Source organism: Eptesicus fuscus, chromosome 15 (assembly GCF_027574615.1).
Source record: "Eptesicus fuscus isolate TK198812 chromosome 15, DD_ASM_mEF_20220401, whole genome shotgun sequence".
Classification (NCBI taxonomy): Eukaryota; Metazoa; Chordata; class Mammalia; order Chiroptera; family Vespertilionidae; genus Eptesicus; species Eptesicus fuscus.
The window spans coordinates 75,414,775-75,434,268 of NC_072487.1; the positions used below are offsets into that span (position 1 = coordinate 75,414,775).

Here is a 19,494-nt window from a genome sequence, read left to right on the forward strand (position 1 = left end):
GGCGCAGTGAGCTCTGACCTTGAGGGGAGGGCCCTGCCCACGCCTGACTGACCACGGGTTCTCGGCAGGGAGCCTGTCTCAGGGCTCCTGGTCTTCAGGATCCTCTCGGGGAAAAGCTGGCCCAAGATGTTCTGAGCGGGACTCACTGGAAGGTTCTTTCTAGTCCCGGGGCTGGTTCATTCATTTGTGTGTTCACCTACCATGTGATGGACACTGCCAGGCCTTGTGGCCTCACAGCTGGCAATGGGGCTTCTACATTGGTTTCCTGGAGGGACAGGGCTGTGGGGACCCCAGGGGCTCTAACACAGGGGGGCCCGCCCTGTGTGGGAAAGGGCCCAGGAGGCTGAGGCCCAGAGAGGGCAAGCAGCTTTTCCCAGGTCACCCAGCAGGTCGTTGGCATGCTGGCCTGGTTCTCTCCCTGACTCCCTGGGTCTGAGCCATCCCTGGGGTGGGGTCCACCGCGTGGCCCTTGTGGGCTTCCATAGACTGCGTACGGTGGCTGGGGCCGGGGAGGACACGGGGAAGGCGCGGCGCCTTACTCTGCTTGTCCCCTGGCCCAGTTCCCCCCACCTTCAGGCAGGCTCTCGGCGGCCCCCAGGATGGGTTCCTGGTGAGGGCAGGGGACAAGGCCGTTCTGAGCTGTGAGACAGACTCGCTCCCTGAGCCAGCCGTGACCTGGTACAAAGATGGGCAGCCCCTGGTCCTGGCACAGCGGACCCAGGCTCTGCAGGGTGGGCAGAAGCTGGCGATCCTGGACACCCAGGTGAGCGCCCCGGGGGGGATAGGCGGCCGTGGGCGGCCATACAGCGCCACCTCCTGGTCCCGGCGGGCGGCTGTGTGGCAGGACGTGGGGCTGCTGCCTCCTCAGCCTGCAAGACCCCAAACCGAGTTGATTGGCAGCCTCCGGGGCTGGAGAGTGGGAAGAGTGCAGGGCTCCACGCAGACTCACAGAATGACCTTGAGCGGGTCCCTTCGCCGCCGCCTGCCTCAGTTTCCACAGGGTCTGGAAGCTTTTTCCAGGCCCTTCACGTCCTCACTTCCTGGGAGTCGGTTCTGCCCACCCCGCTGGTGTGGATTAGACATTCACAGCGTCGGTTGGATGTTGGCTGCTCCTCTGGAAATACGTCCTGGGCTCCTCCCTCCTGCTCCGCCCCATCCCACAGCGAGGGGGGCCTTTTGGCCAGGCACGTCTGCACACAGCCCGGGAGGGGGTGGGGTCTGGAGCCCGTCTTCACCTTACAGGGGCCCTCTTGCTTCTTGAGGGTCGTGGGAAAGGTCAGAGGGTCAGGTCTCCCCTTGATTTCCCAAGCAGGACCAGCATGTGTGGGGAGTCCCTGCTCTGGCAGGTTCTGGGGCCTGGGTGTTTTGGGGCAGCGGTAGGAACCCAGCCCCATGCACACCGTCACCACGTGTGCTCTCTGTCCCAGGTGTCAGATAAAGGTGTGTACAGCTGTAAGGTCAGCAATGCGGCTGGAGAGGCCATGCGGGCGTTCGTCCTCACGGTCCAGGGTAAGCTGCGAGCGTTTTCATGGGATCCTTAGCAACACGCAGGCTGCGGAGGGTGGGAAGGGCGGTCGCTGGAAAGAGGTGGGGTTGCCCAGTGCTGAGGGAACAAGATCTGGAATAGAAAGGAGCAGGATCAGAATAGGACTTAACCGCTCTCATCTATAAACCCAGACACAAGTGTCTAGATTTGGGGTAGCTGGGTTCCGTGTGGAAATTTAGAGACCCAGGATCCTTCCATCTTGTTGCTCTCCTGTCCCCAGGGTGTTACCCCTGTCCGTGTGGTTGAAATGGGGACACGTTGCATCTTGTCCTAGCCCACAGGAAGCAGAAGAGAGCAGAAGTAGAATTGTTCCCTCTGCTTGCATTCCATTTGGTGAGAACTTAGGCAGCTGGCCACAGCAGGCTGCAAGGGAGGCTGGGAAATGTAGTGTCCACTTGAGCCACCATGTGCTCACTAAAATTGCTGTGCAAGATGGAGAAGACAGGTTGGGCAGGCACCAGCTATTGGCCGCAAATAGCAAAGCAATAGCGTCCCCACCAGGGGAGTAGTGGGAATACCGTTGTTATAAACTATTGATACCATGTCTGCTGCTCAAAGCTCACACCCCTTCACCTGATGGCTACCTTGATGAATGGTGGGCAGGGGGGATGGGACACGGGAGGGGGGAGGATGTCTGGTTCCTGAGGGCAATGGCATTTCATCCTCAGCACAGCCATCTCTGTTCCACTGGTGGTGGCTGCCTGGGGTAGGTGACTTCCTCCTGGCTGAGCAGGAGAGTGTAGGGATTGATTAGTGATGTCTGTCCTGGCATCAGCTAGAACTGCTGGTCCATGAGCCATGCACTTACCATCCTTGGGCTAAGTGGCCCCTCCTGGACTCGGCTCTGTAGATGTTTTGAAACAGCCAGCGGCGGGTTCTGCTCGTGAATAAAACAGCGCACGTCTCCATCAATGGCAAAGCCTAAAATACCAGCTCCCGGCCCCCGGAAGGGCTTTCTCCAACATCCCTCGTCTCTCCGGGAGGAAGGGAGGGAGGGCAGAGTCTTAAGATTCTGGGCATCTGGCCTTTCTCCTGCAGTGCCCCCAACGTTTGAGAACCCCAAGACGGAGTCAGTGAGCCAGGTGGCGGGGAGCCCCCTGGTCCTGACCTGTGATGTGACCGGGGTCCCTGCCCCCAGTGTCACCTGGCTGAAGGACAGAATGCCTGTTGGTGAGTGCATCGGATTCCTCTTATCTTTTCAGTGCTAAATATCCCTTTATTTAATGAAATGACAGTGAAAGCCGATGGAAACCCCATACCCATTACCCTTCACCCCCATTTCCCCTCAGACCGCCCCTTCCCCCGCCCCCCCCCCCCCCCCCCCCGCCCAGCTGTAGACGGCCACTACCTGCTTTCTGTCTGTGGATTTGCCTCTCCTGCACATTTCACACAAATGGAACCACACTGTGTGTGGCCTTTCATGACTGGCTTCCTCCACTCAGCATCATGTTTCTCAGGTTCATTCGTGTTGTAGTGTGGGTCCGTTCTTCCTTTTTTAGTGAAATTCACTTCTGGTTTCCATCCTTTTTCATGAATGACTATCGTGTGACATGTCCCATGTTCTCTATCCGTGCGGCCGATGGTGGACCCGGTTGTTTGTGCCTTTGGCTGTGATGACCCGTGTGCTGTGAGCGTTCACGGACGAGTGTGTGTGTGGCACGCACTTTCCTTCATCCGGTTTCCACCTGGGCGTGGGATTGCCCGGGCCCTGTTCTCTCTTACCTCCAGCGCTTGGCCAAGCTGCTTCCTCCCTGAAACACCCACCCCGTCTCCCCTGCCCACCTCCACTGTCACCTGGCTGGTTCTTACCTTCACGTCTCCGCTGAGACACCTCCTCCAGAAGACCTGCCTGATTGCTCCCGGCTCCACCCAGGATGGTGCCTGTGTCCCCGTCTCTCATGCACTGTGCACGCCTTGAGGACAGGGACTGTTTCGTGCACCTTCCATTCCCAAGCGCACCGTCGGACATGTAGTAGTTGCTCCATTTTGTGCTGAAGGGCTGGCTGCACAGATGACCTGGGGGAGGACGGATAGGGCTGGGCTGGCGCAGTTCGAGGAGGCTTCAGGGCAGAGGCGCAGCTGGGGAGAATGAGGGGGAGGCCTTTTAGGCGGGAGGTGGGCGTGCAGCCTGAGCTGGGGCCCAGGGAAGCCCCAAGCTGGCCTGCGTCAGGGTCAGTGAGCGGCTGGTTCACCTTGATCGGAAGCCTCGCTCAGTGGGAGGGGCAGGTGGAGCTGGAGGGAAGGTTAAGCGGGCGTGAGAGGTGACAGAAAGAGGACCAGTGCCTGGCAATGTGGCTCAGTGGTTGAGCATTGACCCATGACCAAGAGGTCATGGTTCAATTCCCGGTCAGGGCACATGCCCGGGTTGCAGGCTCAATCCCCAGTGTGGGGCGTGCAGGAGGCAGCCGATCAACGATTCTCTCTCATCACTGATGTTTCTCTCTCTCTCTCTCTCTCTCTCTCTCTCTCTCTCTCTCTCTCTCTTCCTCTCTGAAATCAATAAACACATATTTTAAAAAAAGAAGAGGACCAAGTCCCAGACGCTAGGAAGTGGGGCCCCGTGGGAAGAAAGGTCCCGGTGGGAGGCAGTAGGGAGGGGCTGTGAGGAACAGACCAGGGCCAGGCTGAGGGCGTCGTGAGGTGGATGGGAGGAGGCCCTGCCTCTGTCTGGGCCTCAGTTTCCCCATGAACAAGAAGCGGGAGTGGGGCAAGGATTCCTGGGGTCTTTCCAGCTTCGTGTGGGGGGTGGACACCTGCTCAGGAAGTCACATGACATTTGTGTCTGGGCCCAGAGGCGGCACCCGGGGTGGCGGGTCCGCGCAGGTGACAGCCCGGCCTGCCCGTCTGTCCCGCAGAGAGCAGCGTGGCGCACGGCGTGGTCTCCCGTGGGGGCCGCCTCCAGCTGAGTCGCCTGCAGCCGGCCCAGGCTGGCACCTACACGTGCGTGGCCGAGAACGCGCAGGCCGAGGCCCGCAAGGACTTCACGGTGGCTGTGCTGGGTATGTGTGCACCCTGCACCCTCCGCACGCCCTACCCCCACGGTGCCCCCGCCACGGCCCGGGCCTCACCGCAGCCCCTGCCGCAGCGGCCCCCCGGATCCGGAGCGCGGGCGCCACACAGGAGCACAGCGTCCTGGAGGGGCAGGAGGTGCGGCTGGACTGCGAAGCTGATGGGCAGCCGCCGCCCGAGGTGTCCTGGCTGAAGGACGGCCGCCCGCTGGGCCAGGGCGTGGGCCCCCGCCTCCGGTAAGGCCTGGCCTGTGCCCTCCCCGCCCCAGGCGGCAGGGCCGCCACCCCTCACACACCTGCTCCCGGCTCCCCCTCCCGGCGCAGGTTCTACCTGGACAGCGGCTCCCTGGTGCTGAAGGGCCTGATGGCCTCGGACTCGGGCGCCTACACCTGCGTGGCCCACAACACGGCGGGGGAGGACGCCCGGCTGCACACCGTGAACGTGCTGGGTGAGCGGCGAGCGGCGAGGGGCGGCGGGCGGCCCCGCTCCCCAGACTGCGGCAGCCTGGCCACCGGGGGGCCTCCCGGGCACTGGCCGGGGCATCTGGAGGGTGATGCGAGTGTAGGATTCGGGAGGGCCTGGTTCAAGCCTCAGCCATGCCCACGTGTGAGCCCGGGCACATGTGACCTCTCTGGGCCTCGGCCGAGTCCTCAGGCCAGCGGCACCACTGCAGCCAGGGGTCAGCGGGGAATGGGGGATAGAGGATGATGAGAAGGGAGCCACAGGGAGGGGGTGGGGTGAGACTGTGGCCCCCAGGCAATGGCCCTCATTCCTTCCCCGGGAGGATGGGGCAAAAGTCTAGGCATCTCCTCCTTGGGAGAAACCCCTGCCCTCCCCAGAGCCCCTCGGTAGACCCCCTCACTGCCCCTTTTTTCTCTCCCCACCCCCAGTGCCTCCCACCATTGAGCAGGGGACCGAGGGCGCAGGGCCCCTGGTGCGCAGGGCTGGGGAGCTGGTGACTCTGGCGTGCCCCGTCCGGGGCTCCCCGCCCATCCACATGAGCTGGCTCAAGGACGGCCTGCCCCTCCCGCTCTCCCAGCGCACCCACCTCCACGGCTCCGGCCGCATCCTCAGGTGAGGGAGCAGCTCCCGGCCCGCTGGCCCGTGGGTCGCAGGCCCGGCACCTTCCGGCAGCGTGGCCTCGCTCACCTCCACATGACAGGCCTTCGACGTGGGGGGCAGCGGCCCTTAGTGAGATCGTGAGAGTCGTTTTTCAGGGCGCGATGATCCAGGCAGCATCCCCAAGGGCGTTCTGTTAGGAGACAAAGGCGATGGGTATTTCTGAGAAAGGGAAGGGGCACGGTTAGGTCCATGGGAGGACGGCATCGCCATGGGCAGCAACGTAACAGGGATGTCAGCGCTAAACAGTGTTGTTCCAGCCCAGCCGTCATATAACTGTTTTCTTGTTATCTTTGCAAACAGTTCTGGGGACACAGTTGCCCCAGGCCCAGTCCAAAGTTACCTTGCCCTGTTCTAACATCCCCAAGATTTGAGACCTAAGACATGCAAGGCAGTTCCTCGGGCACAGCCGCTCCGCTCCGGCTCTGTTTTGAAGTGGCTCCATTTATATCATTGTTTACAGGCTTTAGAACACACCTGGATGGTTTTTAGAATAGAAATTATATAAACATACAGTTTTATGATGGGGAAAGTGAGAGGGCCCCGCCCCCGAATGAAACTCCAGAGGTGAAAGGGGCCTCTGCCCGGAGGCTCTCGCAGCCCAATGGGGGGAGGCACAGATCCAGGGGACGACCCAGCCTGGCCTGGCGTGGGGGAAATCAGGGAAGGCTTCCTGGAAGAAGGTGCATGAGCAAAGTCTTCATGCCTTCAGCAGTGCTTACAGATGCTTACTGTTCCAGGCATAGCTCTGGGCACTGAGATAGAGTCGTGAGCAAGATAAAACCCCTGCACCTGAGGTTTTGGAGGTGGAGGGAGGTGGAAAACAAACAGATATAAAAATGAAATCTCGTGAGGGATATGTGCCCTGAAAAGTAAAGGAAGGTAAGGGGATGGGAGGCAGGATGGAGGGTGCTGTTTTAGGGTGGTCAGTGAAAGGCGATCAGCGTGCCGCTTGAGCAGAGACCAAAGGGATGAGAAGGCAAGGTGAGTGGATTCCGTGGGGAAGAGCGTCCAGGCAGAGGGGACAGCGTGTGCCTGTGTATTCAAAGCACAGAGGGGAGGGGTGCGGGGAAGGGAGGACGGAGGACATAGGACCTTGCGGGTCCTCAGGAAGATGTGTCTCCCTGAGGAGAGGGAAGGCCGAGAGGCAGCGAGGCATCATGATGTGGCGTCCTTCTCTTGTTGTGGCAAAATGCACGTGATCTAAGACTCCCCCTCTCAGCCATTGTAAGTGTGTCGTTCAGTATACGGTGAGGTCAAGGGCAGAGCAGGGAGGGCGGTGGGGTCACGGCAGCCAGCGGTGTGACCCGTGCGGCCTGGGTCAGAGCCTGCGGTGAGGCGGGCAGAGGTGAGAGATGGGGAGGAGTTGACTTGATCCGAGGCCTCCACCGGGACCCGGAAGGCTGAGGGCCCTGTGTTCTGAGGTGGGTCCGCTGTGGAGGGACAGGTTGAGGGGAGAGACCCGAGTCCTGTTTGAACATGGCGGGTTTGAGAGGCTCTCCGGCGTCCGGGCAGAATGGTGACCAGGCGTTTGAGGAGATAGAGGTGTGGGGACTGTCAGCAGCAGGTGGTGTTGGGAGCCAGGACTGGCTGCGGCCCCGGAGCCAGTGTGGCCTGCACCCCCGGCCACCATGTGAGCAGCGGCTCAGGAGGAGTGGGTGAGGTGAAAGGGGGCTCGACAGAAAGCGGGGGACAGACAGTGGACGACTCTGGTGAGTCCTGAAGATGAGGAATTATCTAGAAGAGAGGGGGTGGAGGAGGCCCGGCTGGCGTGGCCTACTGGCTGAGCGTGGACCTGTGAACAAGGAGGTCATGGTTCGATTCCCGGTCAGGGCATGTGCCTGGGTTGTGGGCTCGATCCCCAGTTGTGGTGGGGGGGGGGTGCAGGAGGCAGTCGATCACTGATGCTCTCTCATCATTGATGTTTCTCTCTCTCTCCCCTCTCCCTTCCTCTCTGAAATCAATAAAATATATATATATATTTTTTTAATAAAGGAAGAAAGGGAGTGGGGGAGGCAGGCCGTCCTGGGAGGGCAGTGGGGCTCCGGATGGGGAACAGGCAGTGCGGTTGTGGAATGAGGTGGTGGAGGTCGCCCTGGGGCCGGGGCCCGGCCGGGGCGTCTGGGCCTCTCTTCTGGGGGCACAGGGAGCCAGAAAAGGCGTTGAAACAGAGGCTGGACCTGCTCAAGTTTGTGCCTCAGAGCCGCCCTTTTGACTGGCAAGCCTTGGGGAGACAGAGTGGGGAAGGGGGGGACCTTTGCACTGAGCCCCCCTCCCTGTCCTCTCTCCCCCTTTTCTCGAGGGGCTCAGGATTTCCCGGGTGCAGTTGGCAGATGCCGGCGTCTTCACCTGTGTGGCTGCGAGCCCCGCGGGCGTGGCCGACAGGAACTTCACCTTGCAGGTGCACGGTATGGAGCCGGGGCGTGCCGTGGTCTGGCCTTGGCCTTAGGGTGTAAGAACGAAGGCCTGGGTGAGCACACACGGCCACTCGGTCTGGTCTGTTCACCTCCCGAGTAGTCGCTGGACACCGTGGGGTGCCAGGAACTCGCCGGGCACTGGGGTACAGCAGTGAGCAGAGCAGGGCGGGACAGCGCTCTGTAAAGAGGTGACCACAATCCCGGGGGACTAGAGCTGCGAGGGGAAGGACAGGGCGCTGGGGGAGCACAGCGCGGGCACTTCACCCGGCCTCAGGCATTCCGGGAAGGCTGCCTGGAGGAGGTGAGGCCTGCGGCGAGGACTGGCGAGGAGGAGGGATTGTCCAGAGCAAAGGTCCAGGGGGAGGGCCAGCTGGCACGGGGTGAAATGACGCGCGCCCACCCTCTGCCCTGCACAGTGCCCCCTGTCCTGGAGCCGGCGGAGTTCCGGAATAATGTGGCGGTGGCCCGTGGCTCCCCGGTGGTCCTCCCCTGTGAAGCCCAGGGGAACCCCCTGCCCCTGGTGTCATGGATGAAGGACGGGGAGCCCCTGCTTCTCCAGAGTCTTGAACAGGGGCCCAGCCTGCAGCTGGAGACGGCGGGGGCTGGGGACTCGGGGACCTACTCCTGCGTGGCCGTGAGCGAGGCGGGGGAAGCGAGGAGGCATTTCCAGCTGACGGTGATGGGTGGGTCATCTGCCCCCCGCCCCCCCGCGCTAGCATCCCTGGGCCAGGGAGGGGCGGGGGGGATGGAGAAGGAGGAGAGGGAGGGGGTGCCCCGGGGCCTGGAGCAGGGCTTGGGGGGCAGGCAGCGGGGATGCTCCATTCTCCTGGGGCTGCCTCCTCAGTCCTGTCCCCAAACCGTGGAAAGCCGGGGCAGGAGCCACTGAAATCTGGGTGGGCGGGGAGTCCCACGTCTCAAGCGCACGATTTCTCGTGTTGCTGTGGATTAGAAACCGTGTGTCCATCGTGCCTTCTCGTCCACGCTGGTCCTTGTTAGTTTTAAAGCGGGAATCGTTGTCCCAGGCAGAGGGGCCATGGTGTCTCCTGTCCTAGGACCCTCCCGCACCGCCCCGCCTGCCTGTGTATGGCTCTGCCTGCTCTGTCCACTGTCAGCGCCTGGACGGTGGGGGAGGGGGATGCACCCCGGCTCCCACTTCTCCAACAAGGGCCCCACAGCTGACGCGGGTGTGGCGTTTCCTAGATCCCCCCCACATCGAGGACTCGGGCCAGCCTGCAGAGCTGTCGCTGACCCCCGGGGCCCCCTTGGAGCTTCGCTGTGATGCCCGGGGCACCCCCTTGCCCAACATCACCTGGCATAAGGACGGGCAGGCCCTGAGCAGCCAGGAGGACCGCAGAGGGACGGGGCAGAGGCTCCGGGTGGAGGCTGTGCAGGTGCTGCTATCTTGCCTGCTGTTGGGGGGGCGGGGAGGAGGGGGTCCCAGCAGCATCTGGCAAGGTTTGTTGGAGCTCCTCTGGATGGGGTAAGGGTGTGGAGATGACCCTCCTGAGCCCTCAGGAGCTCCCAGCCCCGTCAGAGCCAAGGCTGATGCAGAAACCATATAACCAGAGGAGGGCTGGTGCAGTCAGGGGGGACTTCTTGGAGGAGGCAGGCTTTGCCCTAGCCCGAAAGCAAGGGTGAGAGGGAGATAGAGAAGAAGCATCCCAGAGAGGGGGATGGGTTGGTTGGAAAGCGGGAGGGCAGGCTCAGCGGGGTCCTTAGTTGTAAAGGGAGGAGGCCAGGAGGTAGGCAGCCTGGGGCCCGGGGTGGCTGCTTACCCTGCCCCGTCCCCAGGTGGGCGATGATGGGCTGTACACTTGCCTGGCCCAAAACCCTGCCGGTGAAATCGAGAAGAGCTTCCGGGTCAGGGTTCAAGGTAGGGGTGTCAGGGGCGGGCAGGAGAGGGAGGCAGGGTGGGACCTGCAGGGGTGAGTCCATCCCTCATGCTCTCTCTCTGCCCTCAGCCCCCCCAAACGTTATTGGGCCCCGAGGCCCCCGCTCTGTGGTTGGCCTGGCCCCGGGGCAGCTGGTTCTGGAGTGCTCCGTGGAGGCGGATCCCGCCCCCGAGATTGAGTGGCACCGAGACGGCATCCTGCTGCAGGTGGGTGCCCACCTGGGGGGCCCAGGGACACCTCCTTCTGTCCCGCTCAGGCCCCAGACCCTGACCTGCCCGCATCCAGGTGCTGAGGGCCGCTCTGCGCCAGCACTTCGCACCCTGCCCTGCTGGTGTTCTCCACGCCATTATTGTGCCCACGTTATGGAGGGGACCCTGAGGCCAGGCTCGGATTTGCACGCAGGGCTTCTGATGCACTCCCGTGTTCTTCCCGTTATAGCTTTGAGCGACACTGAGTGGCTGTGTGCCCCGGGCTCACCCCTGAAACGGGGGGCTTACTGCTGGGCACCCACGGAGTGTAGACCTTCTGGTGGAAGTTCCCACTCTTGATATGAGCATAAGCCCCCCTGCACCCTCCCAGTGGGCAGAGCCTGTTTCCCAGGAGGGTCCTCCGCAGGGTGTCCAGCCAGGGCTACAGGCCAGCCCACAACAGGCCAAGGCCACTGCCCGCCCCCCTCCATTCCTTGGTCCTCTCTGGCTGGTGCCTGGGGGCATGCCCGGTCCAGCCCAGCGCTGACGAGGGTCTCTCCACCCCGGGGGGTCTGCAGGCAGACGCCCACACCCAGTTCCCAGAGCAGGGCAGGTTCCTCCAGCTGCAGGCCCTGAGCACGGCCGACAGCGGCAACTACAGCTGCACAGCCCGCAACGCCGCGGGCAGCACCAGCGTGGCCTTCCGCGTGGAGATCCACAGTGAGTGGGCCTGCCCCGCCCGCCCTGCCCACCCCCTCCGAGGCGCAGGCTCCCGGAACCCGCTCCCTCTGTGCCCCCCTCCAGCGGTGCCCACCATCCAGCCGGGACCACCAGCAGTGAACGCCTCCGTGAACCAGACAGCCCTGCTGCCCTGCCGGGCGGAGGGCGCCCCGCCACCCCTCATGAGCTGGCGGAAGGACGGGGCCCCCCTGGATCTTGGGAGCCCCAGGTGAGAGTTGGCAGGGGAAGGTCTCAGGTGCCACTTGGCAGGTTATAAACAGAAACCCACCTGCGCAGTTGGAGCAGGAGGTGGCTGTATGTATCATTAGGTCACGGGTGTGCTCAGAGCCCAAGGATGCACATGCCTGTTTGTTAAGAGCATCTCGAACCCCTGGTGGTTGTCTGTCTGTCTGTCTGGTTTGATCCTTTGGTGCTCATCTCTGTTTCTGTGGGGGGATGCTTCCCATCTCTCTCTCTCTCTCAATTTTTTCTGCACCTTCTTTCACAGAAATGGCTCCCCGTGGCCCCCAAGTTAGAGTCCTCAGTTCACACCACCTGCAGAGCCTAGAGAGCTGTCTGGGAGCCCCAGTTCCAAATTCCCAGGGCAGGGAATTCCATTGGCTCAGCCTGAGTGACGTGTTCCTCCTCAGTCCAATCAGCTGGGGCTGGGGGCGGGTTACACAGAACTGGCATGATCCTTTCGAAGGGGCCGTTCTTAGATCTAGAGGCCATTCTCAGGCAGTTGGGGGTGCAGAGCTGTGGCCCCGCTAACCTCAGCCTCATGGAGGCAGGACTCCGGAGTTAGCACCCTGGTTCTGGGAAAGCCAGGGCACGGGGTTGGGTCTCCATGGCAACCCCTCCCTCCGGTTCCAGATTGCATGTTCTGCCCGAGGGTTCCCTGAGGATCCAGCCAGTCCTTGCCCAGGACTCGGGCCACTACCTCTGCCTGGCGTCCAACTCTGCGGGCTCGGACCGGCAGGGCCGTGACCTCCGGGTCTTCGGTAGGTGCACAGAGGGAGGTGTGTTCCTTGCCTTCGGCATCCACCCCGTGATTGGACCGGGTCCTGCTTAGTGTCTGTGTCATCCCAGCATCAGGGGCCAACAGCAGTGTTTTTTACCACGAAGCTCATTAGTAAAATATGCTCAAAAGATGCATGTTTATTTTTATACATATGTTACATACACTCACTATTATGCTATTATATATATTTAATATTTTTATTGATTGCAGAGAGGAAGGGAAAGGGAGAGAGAGATAGAAATATCAGCGATGAGTGGGAATCATTGATCGGCTGCCTCTTGCATGCCCCACAGTGGGGATCGAGCCCGCAACCCAGGCATGTGCCCTTGACCAGGAATCGAACCATGATCTCCTGGTTCATAGGTCGATGCTGGACCACTGAGCCCCTGGGCTCTGCTATTATATTGAGCGAGTGATAAAACACACAAGATATAGAACAGGTGCGAGGATAAGACTCAGAATCGCTGAGCCGGGCGCTCTGGTCTGCTTTAACACTCCCCCCATCCCGTGGGTGGAGGCCGTGCTGGGCCCTGGCCTGGGCCAGGCTGATGGGGCTGTGAGAGCCAGAGGTCTCTTCCAGGACAGGTAGTTAGGGGTCGCCAGCCTCGGGGGTGAGCAAAGGCCCACCACCCAAACTTTGGGAGCCCGTGGGAGTTCCCCAAGGGGAGTTTCTCCCACCTCCTCTCCCCTGCTTCCTGGGGTGGGTCGAAATGGTGGGGGTCCCCGGGCCTCCCCCATCCCGCACACTGTCTCCTGACACTGCTCTCTCCCCAGAGCCTCCCGCCATCGCCCCCAGCCCCTCCAACCTGACCCTGACAGCCCACACCCCCGCCTCGCTGCCCTGCGAGGCCAGGGGCTCCCCCAAGCCCCTCGTGGCCTGGTGGAAGGACGGACAGAAGCTGGACTTCCGCCTGCAGCAGGGCGCCTACCGGTACGGAGCGTCCTTCTGGGGGTGCCTGAGCCGCTCGGGGTGGGAAGGGCATGCCCATCTCCGAGGGCGACCGGGTCAGGGATGTGCTCCGGGCTCAGCAAAGCCACCACCATCCTTGGAGGCGGGGGGGGGGGGGGGGGGGCGGGGCAGGGGAGACTTCGCACTGAGATGTCCAGCGGGGGGGCGGGGGGGCGGGGGGCGCATTTGGGACCCGGCCAAAAAGAACACGCACGACCTTTAAAGCCACGGCAGTCACGGCTTAGAAACATTCCCGGAAGCCCCACTTCATGCTGGGGAGCCGGACCCAGGGTCCCCGCTGGACCTGGGTCTCCCCGCTTCTCGAATGTGGCCGATGCTGGAGCGGTCACTGGGAGCGTGGGAGGGGCCAGCTCACCGGTTAACTGGCCAGGCGTTCTTGGTGCCCGGTGCCCGGTCACCGCGGAGGCCGCTGCTCAGCAGGTCTCAGGAGACACAGCGGGATGACCAGGAGTGCAGCTGCTCTTAGAGAAGGGGTCCCCAAGGGCAGGCAACGTGGAGGTTATAGAGAAACAAGGATGGAAACGGAAATGGCCCCCTGACTAGACCTTTGGAGGTGGAAACATTTGAGAGAAACTTCTGGAACCGGGGCTGGGGCCCAGAGACCGGAAAGGAAAATAGTATGAGACACTCTGCCCCCCCCCCCCCCTTTCCCCCTCAACCTTCCAGATTCACAGGGCAGAGAGGCCATGGCTGGCTGGTCTCAGGTCAGCCAGGCCTGTCCCTCAGCAGCCAGCCATCTGTCTGTCTGTCTGTCCCAGGCTCCTGCCCTCCAACGCCCTGCTCCTCGCAGCCCCCGGCCCCCAGGACGCAGCCCAGTTTGAGTGCGTGGTGAGCAATGAGGTGGGCGAGGCCCGCAGGCGGTACCAGGTGACCGTCCACGGTGAGTTGGGGCGGGGGCAGAGGACGAAGGCAGGAGGGTCCATCGACTTGAGCTGCTGCCTCTCGGCCCTCCTGTGCTGCACGGGCCACCTCCTCCAGGAGGCCCTCCCTGATCCCACCCCGCCCACACTGACATAACCCCAGCTCCAGCACAGCCCCTGGCACGTGCGAGCTCACAGGAGACACCTCTTCCGATCCAAAACGTTCTAACCCCAAAAGTTACCTTGTCATCACCTTGGTTAAAACCCCCCTCTCCACGGCCCACTGCCCATAGAATGCGAGGTGTCACCCTGGCCCACGAGGTCCCCTGTGGGCTGGCTGCACTGACTCCTCCCCAGGTTAAGCTCGCCCCAGGGCCTGCCTCATTCTGGGATCCAGTCGGCTGGGTAGCTTTCTGTTCCTCACCCCTGGGCCTTCACACATGCTGTTCCCTCTGCCGTGAACACTGTTCCCTTTGCCCTTCACCCACCTGCCACTCCAGGTCTCGGGTTAAATGCCACGCCCCCTGCTCTGAGCTGCCCCCAGCTCCCGGCTCCCTGAGGTGCCTGGCTGTTGTCTCTACAGAAAGCAGTTCCTAACCCTCCCCGTGCCTGTCAAAAAATGGGTCCTGAGTGAGCGAGCGTGACCCCTCTCTCTGCGGCCCCTCCCTCCGTGGCCCTTCGTCATCCATCTCGCCACGGGTCCCAGTCTCTGTTCATGGCTTCCCTCCACCTGGCCGGGCCGTGTGCTCCCCGGGACCGCGGCGGGGCCTCACGCCTGTGCTTGGGTTTCAGTGCCCCCTACCATCGCCGACGACCAGACGGACTTCACGGTGACCCGGATGGCCCCCGTGGTCCTCACGTGCCACAGCTCCGGCGTGCCGGCCCCCGTGGTGTCCTGGAGCAAGGCAGGCACCCCCCTGGGGGCCCGGGGGAGTGGCTATCGTGTCTCACCTTCGGGTAAGCCAGGGGGAACCGCAGGGAAGCTGCTGCTGAGGGGCCGCAGGGACCTGGGGAGAGAGGGCGATAGCAGCCCCTGGGGCTGCGTGCTGGAGCCTGGCTCTGCCATTCCCTGGCTGTGTGGCCTGAGAGAAACCCCTTGCCCTCTCTGGGCCTCAGTCTCCCATTCTACGCACTGGGGTGCTGCTGTCCTTCAGTGGCTCGATGATGGCAGTTGGCACATGAGTGCTGCTTCGTGGCAAAGCGACGTCACCAATAGCGATGAGCCAGCTTCATCTCCTTAGAGCGAGCATGTGAACAAAGGAGGCATGCGGCCCGCCGGCCGCGAGTTTGACATGCTTGCCTTAGAGCATCGTCCTTTATGCAGAAATTGTGCTTCTCTTAGCTTTTCTTTCTTCTATGAAATCAGGGTGATTGCAGGTGGTGACTTACAAAATGTCTATTTTTAAAAAGTTGGCAACTTTATGGGGGTTGAAATGAAGCAAAATTTGCTGGTTCGTTGGTGAAATCCTCAAGTCAGAACCACTGGCCAGGTCTGTGGGTTTCAAGCCTCAGGCAGCGGTCACGGGAAGCCGGCCTGTGGCACAGCCGCGGTGCCTGGGGCCCAGGGCCGGACGGAGCCAGGCATCCTCTTCCCCCGCTCACCCCGCAGGCTCTCGTGGGAGACGGTTAAGAAACCACTTCACGTAACTGCTCAGGGGCAGCCTGTGGTCTCGGGAGGGAGAGATGTTCTTTGAGAAGCCCAGGCTGAAGGAGGGAGGGCAGAGGAGGCGGCAATCCAGGGCACTTCCTGGAGGAGGCAAGTGCTGGGGCCTAGGGAGCTGTGGGTGGCCAGGGATTCCCGGCGGGCAGTGCAGGTCCTGGGACATCACAGCCAGAGGGTGTCTGATGCCGCATTGCACACATGGGGAAACTGAGGACCTGAGCGTGGAAGAGACTTGCCCACAGCTGTGCGCGGGCAGGAGCAGAGGCAGGCCGGGACCCAGGTGCCCACATGTCAGCGGCAGGGAGGCAGGCCGACTGGCCGGGACCAGAGACCCCGGGTCTGGGCGTGGCAGACGGGCTGCCTCCATCCCTGAGGACGTGTCTCCAGGGCCCTCACCTCCTCGTGTCCCCTCCACCGCCAGGCGCCCTGGAGATCGGCCAGGCCCTCCCCGTCCACGCCGGCCGCTACACCTGCTCGGCGCAGAACTCCGCCGGCGTGGCCCGCAAGCACGTGGTCCTGACCGTGCAAGGTAGGGTGCCCGGGCCTTCGGCTCAGACAGCTGTGGCCCTGGGGGAGGACAGCAGGTAAAGAGACAGGCAGCTGGGCCTGGGGGGGGGGGGGCGTGTTTGAGGTCCCAGGTCCGAGGCCCATGCCTGCCTGTGAGCTCATTCCTGGAGGGACTCTGGGAGGAAAGCAGACCACTCGGGTCTTCCGTGCCCACGTTTCCAGAACCTCCCGTCCTCTCTGGAGTCCTCTCTCTCCAGTGCTCAGGGCCCCTGGACGCAGGCCTGGGTGTGAAGGTCCCCAGCCCTGTTCCCTTACAGCCTCGCCCGTGGTGAAGCCGTTGCCCAGCGCGGTCCGGGCCCTGGTGGAGGAGGAGGTGCTGCTGCCCTGCACGGCCTGGGGCGTCCCCCGGCCCCGCATCACCTGGCAGAAGGAGGGGCTCAGCATCCCTGAGGGTGAGTCCGCGCTGAGCCCAGAGCCTTAGGGAGGAGGGCAGAATGGGCTTGGGGTCCTCCTCCTCACCGGGGGGGCCTCTGCAGACCTGCGGGAGATGCAGACAGCCCACCCCCTTCACCTCCTGCACCCAGAGCCCGAGACGGGGCCTGAGCGCTCGGGGGCTGGGCTAGAGGTCGGAGAGGGGACGCCTGGCTGGGCGCTGGGTCCAGCTCCCACACGCCCTCTGTCCCCGCATCACCCACCCCGTGGCCAGGGTGTCACCTGCTGCCTGACCTGACGGAACAGCCCGAGCCCCCTCCTGCCCTCCTCAGGGGTCCCTTGGCCCCAGCCCTCAGCCCCTGATTTCTTCTCACTCAATGCAGGAAGGGATACCCAGGTCCTGCCCGGCGGACAGCTGCGGATTACCCACGCCCGCCCCGAGGACGCCGGGAACTACTTTTGCATCGCCCAGAACAGCGCGGGCAGTGCCGTGGGCAGAACTCGGCTGGTGGTGCAAGGTGGGCCCGGGAGGGCCGCCGTGGACCCGGCCAGCTAGCGGCTTCGAGGCTCCCCAGGGCCCCTCGCTTCTCCCCTGGCTCTGAACCGGGGTGGGGGAACCCCTGCATCTCCCCCACCCCGGCACCGTCTGTGGGTCTAGAAGGAATTCGGAGAGATTGTTGCGCCCAGGTCTGACTTCAGATGGTAACTCGGGTCCTCTGACTCCCAGCCTCTCAGGGGACACTAATCTCGTCAGCCTCGAGCATTTCAGCTTCCCTGTGGCGTGCTCATTTCTGTCCCTTCGCCTGCACAAGCAGTTACACGTGTCCTCGCCTTGGTCTGACATGGTGGTCTCCAAAGATAAAGGAGACATCACTGGCCCCAAGTCCGCACGGCACCCAGGAATGTCCAGTGTGGGCCGGGCCTGCTTTAACCCAGGGCCAGCTCTGGGGGCGTCTTGGGGTCTGTCCCCGTGGGCGGCTCTGTACAGCTGGGCTCGGACTTTGGCTGGGAGCCCCGAGGGGCGCCTGGCTCCGGGCCTCCTCCCCAGCCGCCTTGGCCAGGGCGCTCCTCGTCCCTGCGCCTCGGAGCATCACTGCGGGTCACCAGAGGGCCAGGCACATGCCTGCCAGCCAGTGACCTGCCCCTGCCCCCGCGTAGCTCCTCCCCAGGGGAGGAAGACGCCGGGCAGAAGGGATCTGTGCCCACGTGCAGCCTGGCCAGGGAGGCCTCTGTCCGGAAGCTTTAGTCACGTGTGTGGATGGCGGTCACCCTCTCACAGCTCTTCCGAAAGCTCGAGTCCCCCAGTTGTCCAGACCACGGGCCATGGTCTGTGCCCAGAGAGTTGGTGGAAGCAGCAGATGGGGGTGAAGGAGGGGGCTGAGGGGTGTGCCAAGGGCCCGGGGGCAGGGGCAGCCCACCCTCCCCCAGCCCCAGTCCCCGAGTGGGCCTTCGTGTCCCCACAGTTCCTCCCGTGATCGAGACTGGCCTCCCCGACCTGGCCGCCACCGAAGGCTCCCACGCCCTCCTGCCCTGCGCCGCCCGGGGCAGCCCCGAGCCGGACATCACCTGGGAGAAGGACGGCCAGCCTGTGTCCGGAGCTGAGGGCAAGTTCAGCATCCAGCCATCCGGGCAGCTGCTGGTGAAGAACTCGGAGGTGAGACTGCGGCCCTGAGGGGAACCATGGCAACAAGGGGAGCGGGGAGCATCGGCTGCACCCCTGCTCGTCATGCTGAGCGCTGTGCAGTCTCGGCCCAGGATCCTGGGGAAATAGGTGTCATCGTCCCCGGGAGCAGATGAAGACACCGAGGCTCTGAGTGTCCCCATGTCACGCTGTTCCCAAGCAGAACCACGATTTGAACGTGGACCTCCTGGCGAGCTCTGGGGAGGGAGGGAGGGAGGGAGCCCGGATGGGGGCAGGGGTATGGCCCTGGCTCTGTGTCCCCAGCCTGCGCCTGGTTGTTCTCAGCCTCGGTTTGATGTGGACGGGAGGGGGGAACCCTGCCCCCTTCCCCATCGGCACTTGGCCCGATTCTGATTACAAAACGGGCTGCTCTCCAGATGTGCGGCTGCTCGGACACACCTGGGGGCGCTCAGGGCACCGCAGACCCTGCCCCACGGGAGGCGCCGGCCCTGCCGGGATGCACGGTGGGACGTCTCCTCTTGGAGAAGTCGCCAAAAGCAGGAGCTTCCTCGGGGACAGGGTTGGCGTGGATGCGCTGGCACCGGGCAGGTTCTGAGCACAGAGCTCGGCGCGTAGTAGGTGGTCGGTGAATGGAAACTGCTCTGCGGGCGTGGCCAGGGCTCGGATGAGGAAGCTGCGGAGCCGCAGGGGTGCGGCCGAGCCCTGGGCTAGCTGAGGGACCTCGGGCAGCTCGCCGCCTCTGGCTGGCTGTCCCCGGGGCACCTGCGGGGCCCAGGCTGGGGGCAGAGGCAGTTCTCGGCTGACCCCTCCCTTCGCCCACAGAGCCAGGACGCCGGTACCTACACCTGCACGGCCGAGAACCCGGTGGGCCGCGCCCGCCGCCGGGTGCACCTCACCATCCTGGCGCTGCCCGTCTTCACCACCCTGCCTGGCGACCGCAGCCTGCGCCCCGGGGACAGGCTGTGGCTCCGCTGTGCGGCCCGGGGCAGCCCTACCCCCCGCATTGGCTGGACCGTCAACGACCGGCCAGTCACAGGTCTGGGCCTGCAGCGGGGCCGGTGGACAGCACGGGACCCGGGGAGGCTGAGGAGGGCCGGCAGGGGGAGCCCCCGCTCGCAGGGAGGACGAGGGTGTTAGTCGGTGCCGTGGGTCCTGCGTCTCCAGACTTGGGCAGGGCGGTTGGGGCAAACCCGTGTTTGGCCATAGGTGACGGTCACACGTCAGGCCTGGCAAGAAGCCACCTGCAAAAGAGACTCAGCCCTGGGGACTCGGGCCAGGAGCCGGCCGGTGCTCCAGCCGGGGCTGCGGCGCCCACTGCGGGCCCTCGGCAAACCTTTCCCGAGGGCTCGGGCTCTGGCGCCCACCGGGGCCCAGGTGGTGTTTAGGGCCTGAAGGCTATGTAGTAGGTGCTCAGTAAATGTCTGCCGGATCGCTGAAATGCAGGAAGTCACTGCAAAATGACATTGCAGACCCTCCTAACCCAGGAGAAGGCTTTATTCCCCTCCCCC

The 19,494-nt window shown here is 63.4% G+C and overlaps 1 protein-coding gene across 1 annotated transcript in view; it reads left to right on the forward strand.

The window, feature by feature from the left end:
• The window catches only part of HMCN2 (hemicentin 2), a 137,360-nt gene that overhangs the window by 98,889 nt on the left and 18,977 nt on the right, over positions 1 to 19,494 (forward strand). Inside the window, 23 exon segments of the mRNA XM_054727277.1 lie at positions 561 to 763; positions 1,428 to 1,509; positions 2,585 to 2,716; positions 4,402 to 4,545; positions 4,632 to 4,791; positions 4,879 to 5,003; positions 5,446 to 5,629; positions 7,985 to 8,082; positions 8,508 to 8,774; positions 9,292 to 9,482; positions 9,883 to 9,964; positions 10,053 to 10,189; positions 10,750 to 10,891; positions 10,976 to 11,120; positions 11,765 to 11,892; positions 12,687 to 12,843; positions 13,641 to 13,762; positions 14,535 to 14,699; positions 15,827 to 15,934; positions 16,230 to 16,368; positions 16,732 to 16,862; positions 17,808 to 17,998; positions 18,809 to 19,022. Of these exon segments, the coding sequence (XP_054583252.1) occupies positions 561 to 763; positions 1,428 to 1,509; positions 2,585 to 2,716; positions 4,402 to 4,545; positions 4,632 to 4,791; positions 4,879 to 5,003; positions 5,446 to 5,629; positions 7,985 to 8,082; positions 8,508 to 8,774; positions 9,292 to 9,482; positions 9,883 to 9,964; positions 10,053 to 10,189; positions 10,750 to 10,891; positions 10,976 to 11,120; positions 11,765 to 11,892; positions 12,687 to 12,843; positions 13,641 to 13,762; positions 14,535 to 14,699; positions 15,827 to 15,934; positions 16,230 to 16,368; positions 16,732 to 16,862; positions 17,808 to 17,998; positions 18,809 to 19,022 (3,447 nt within the window).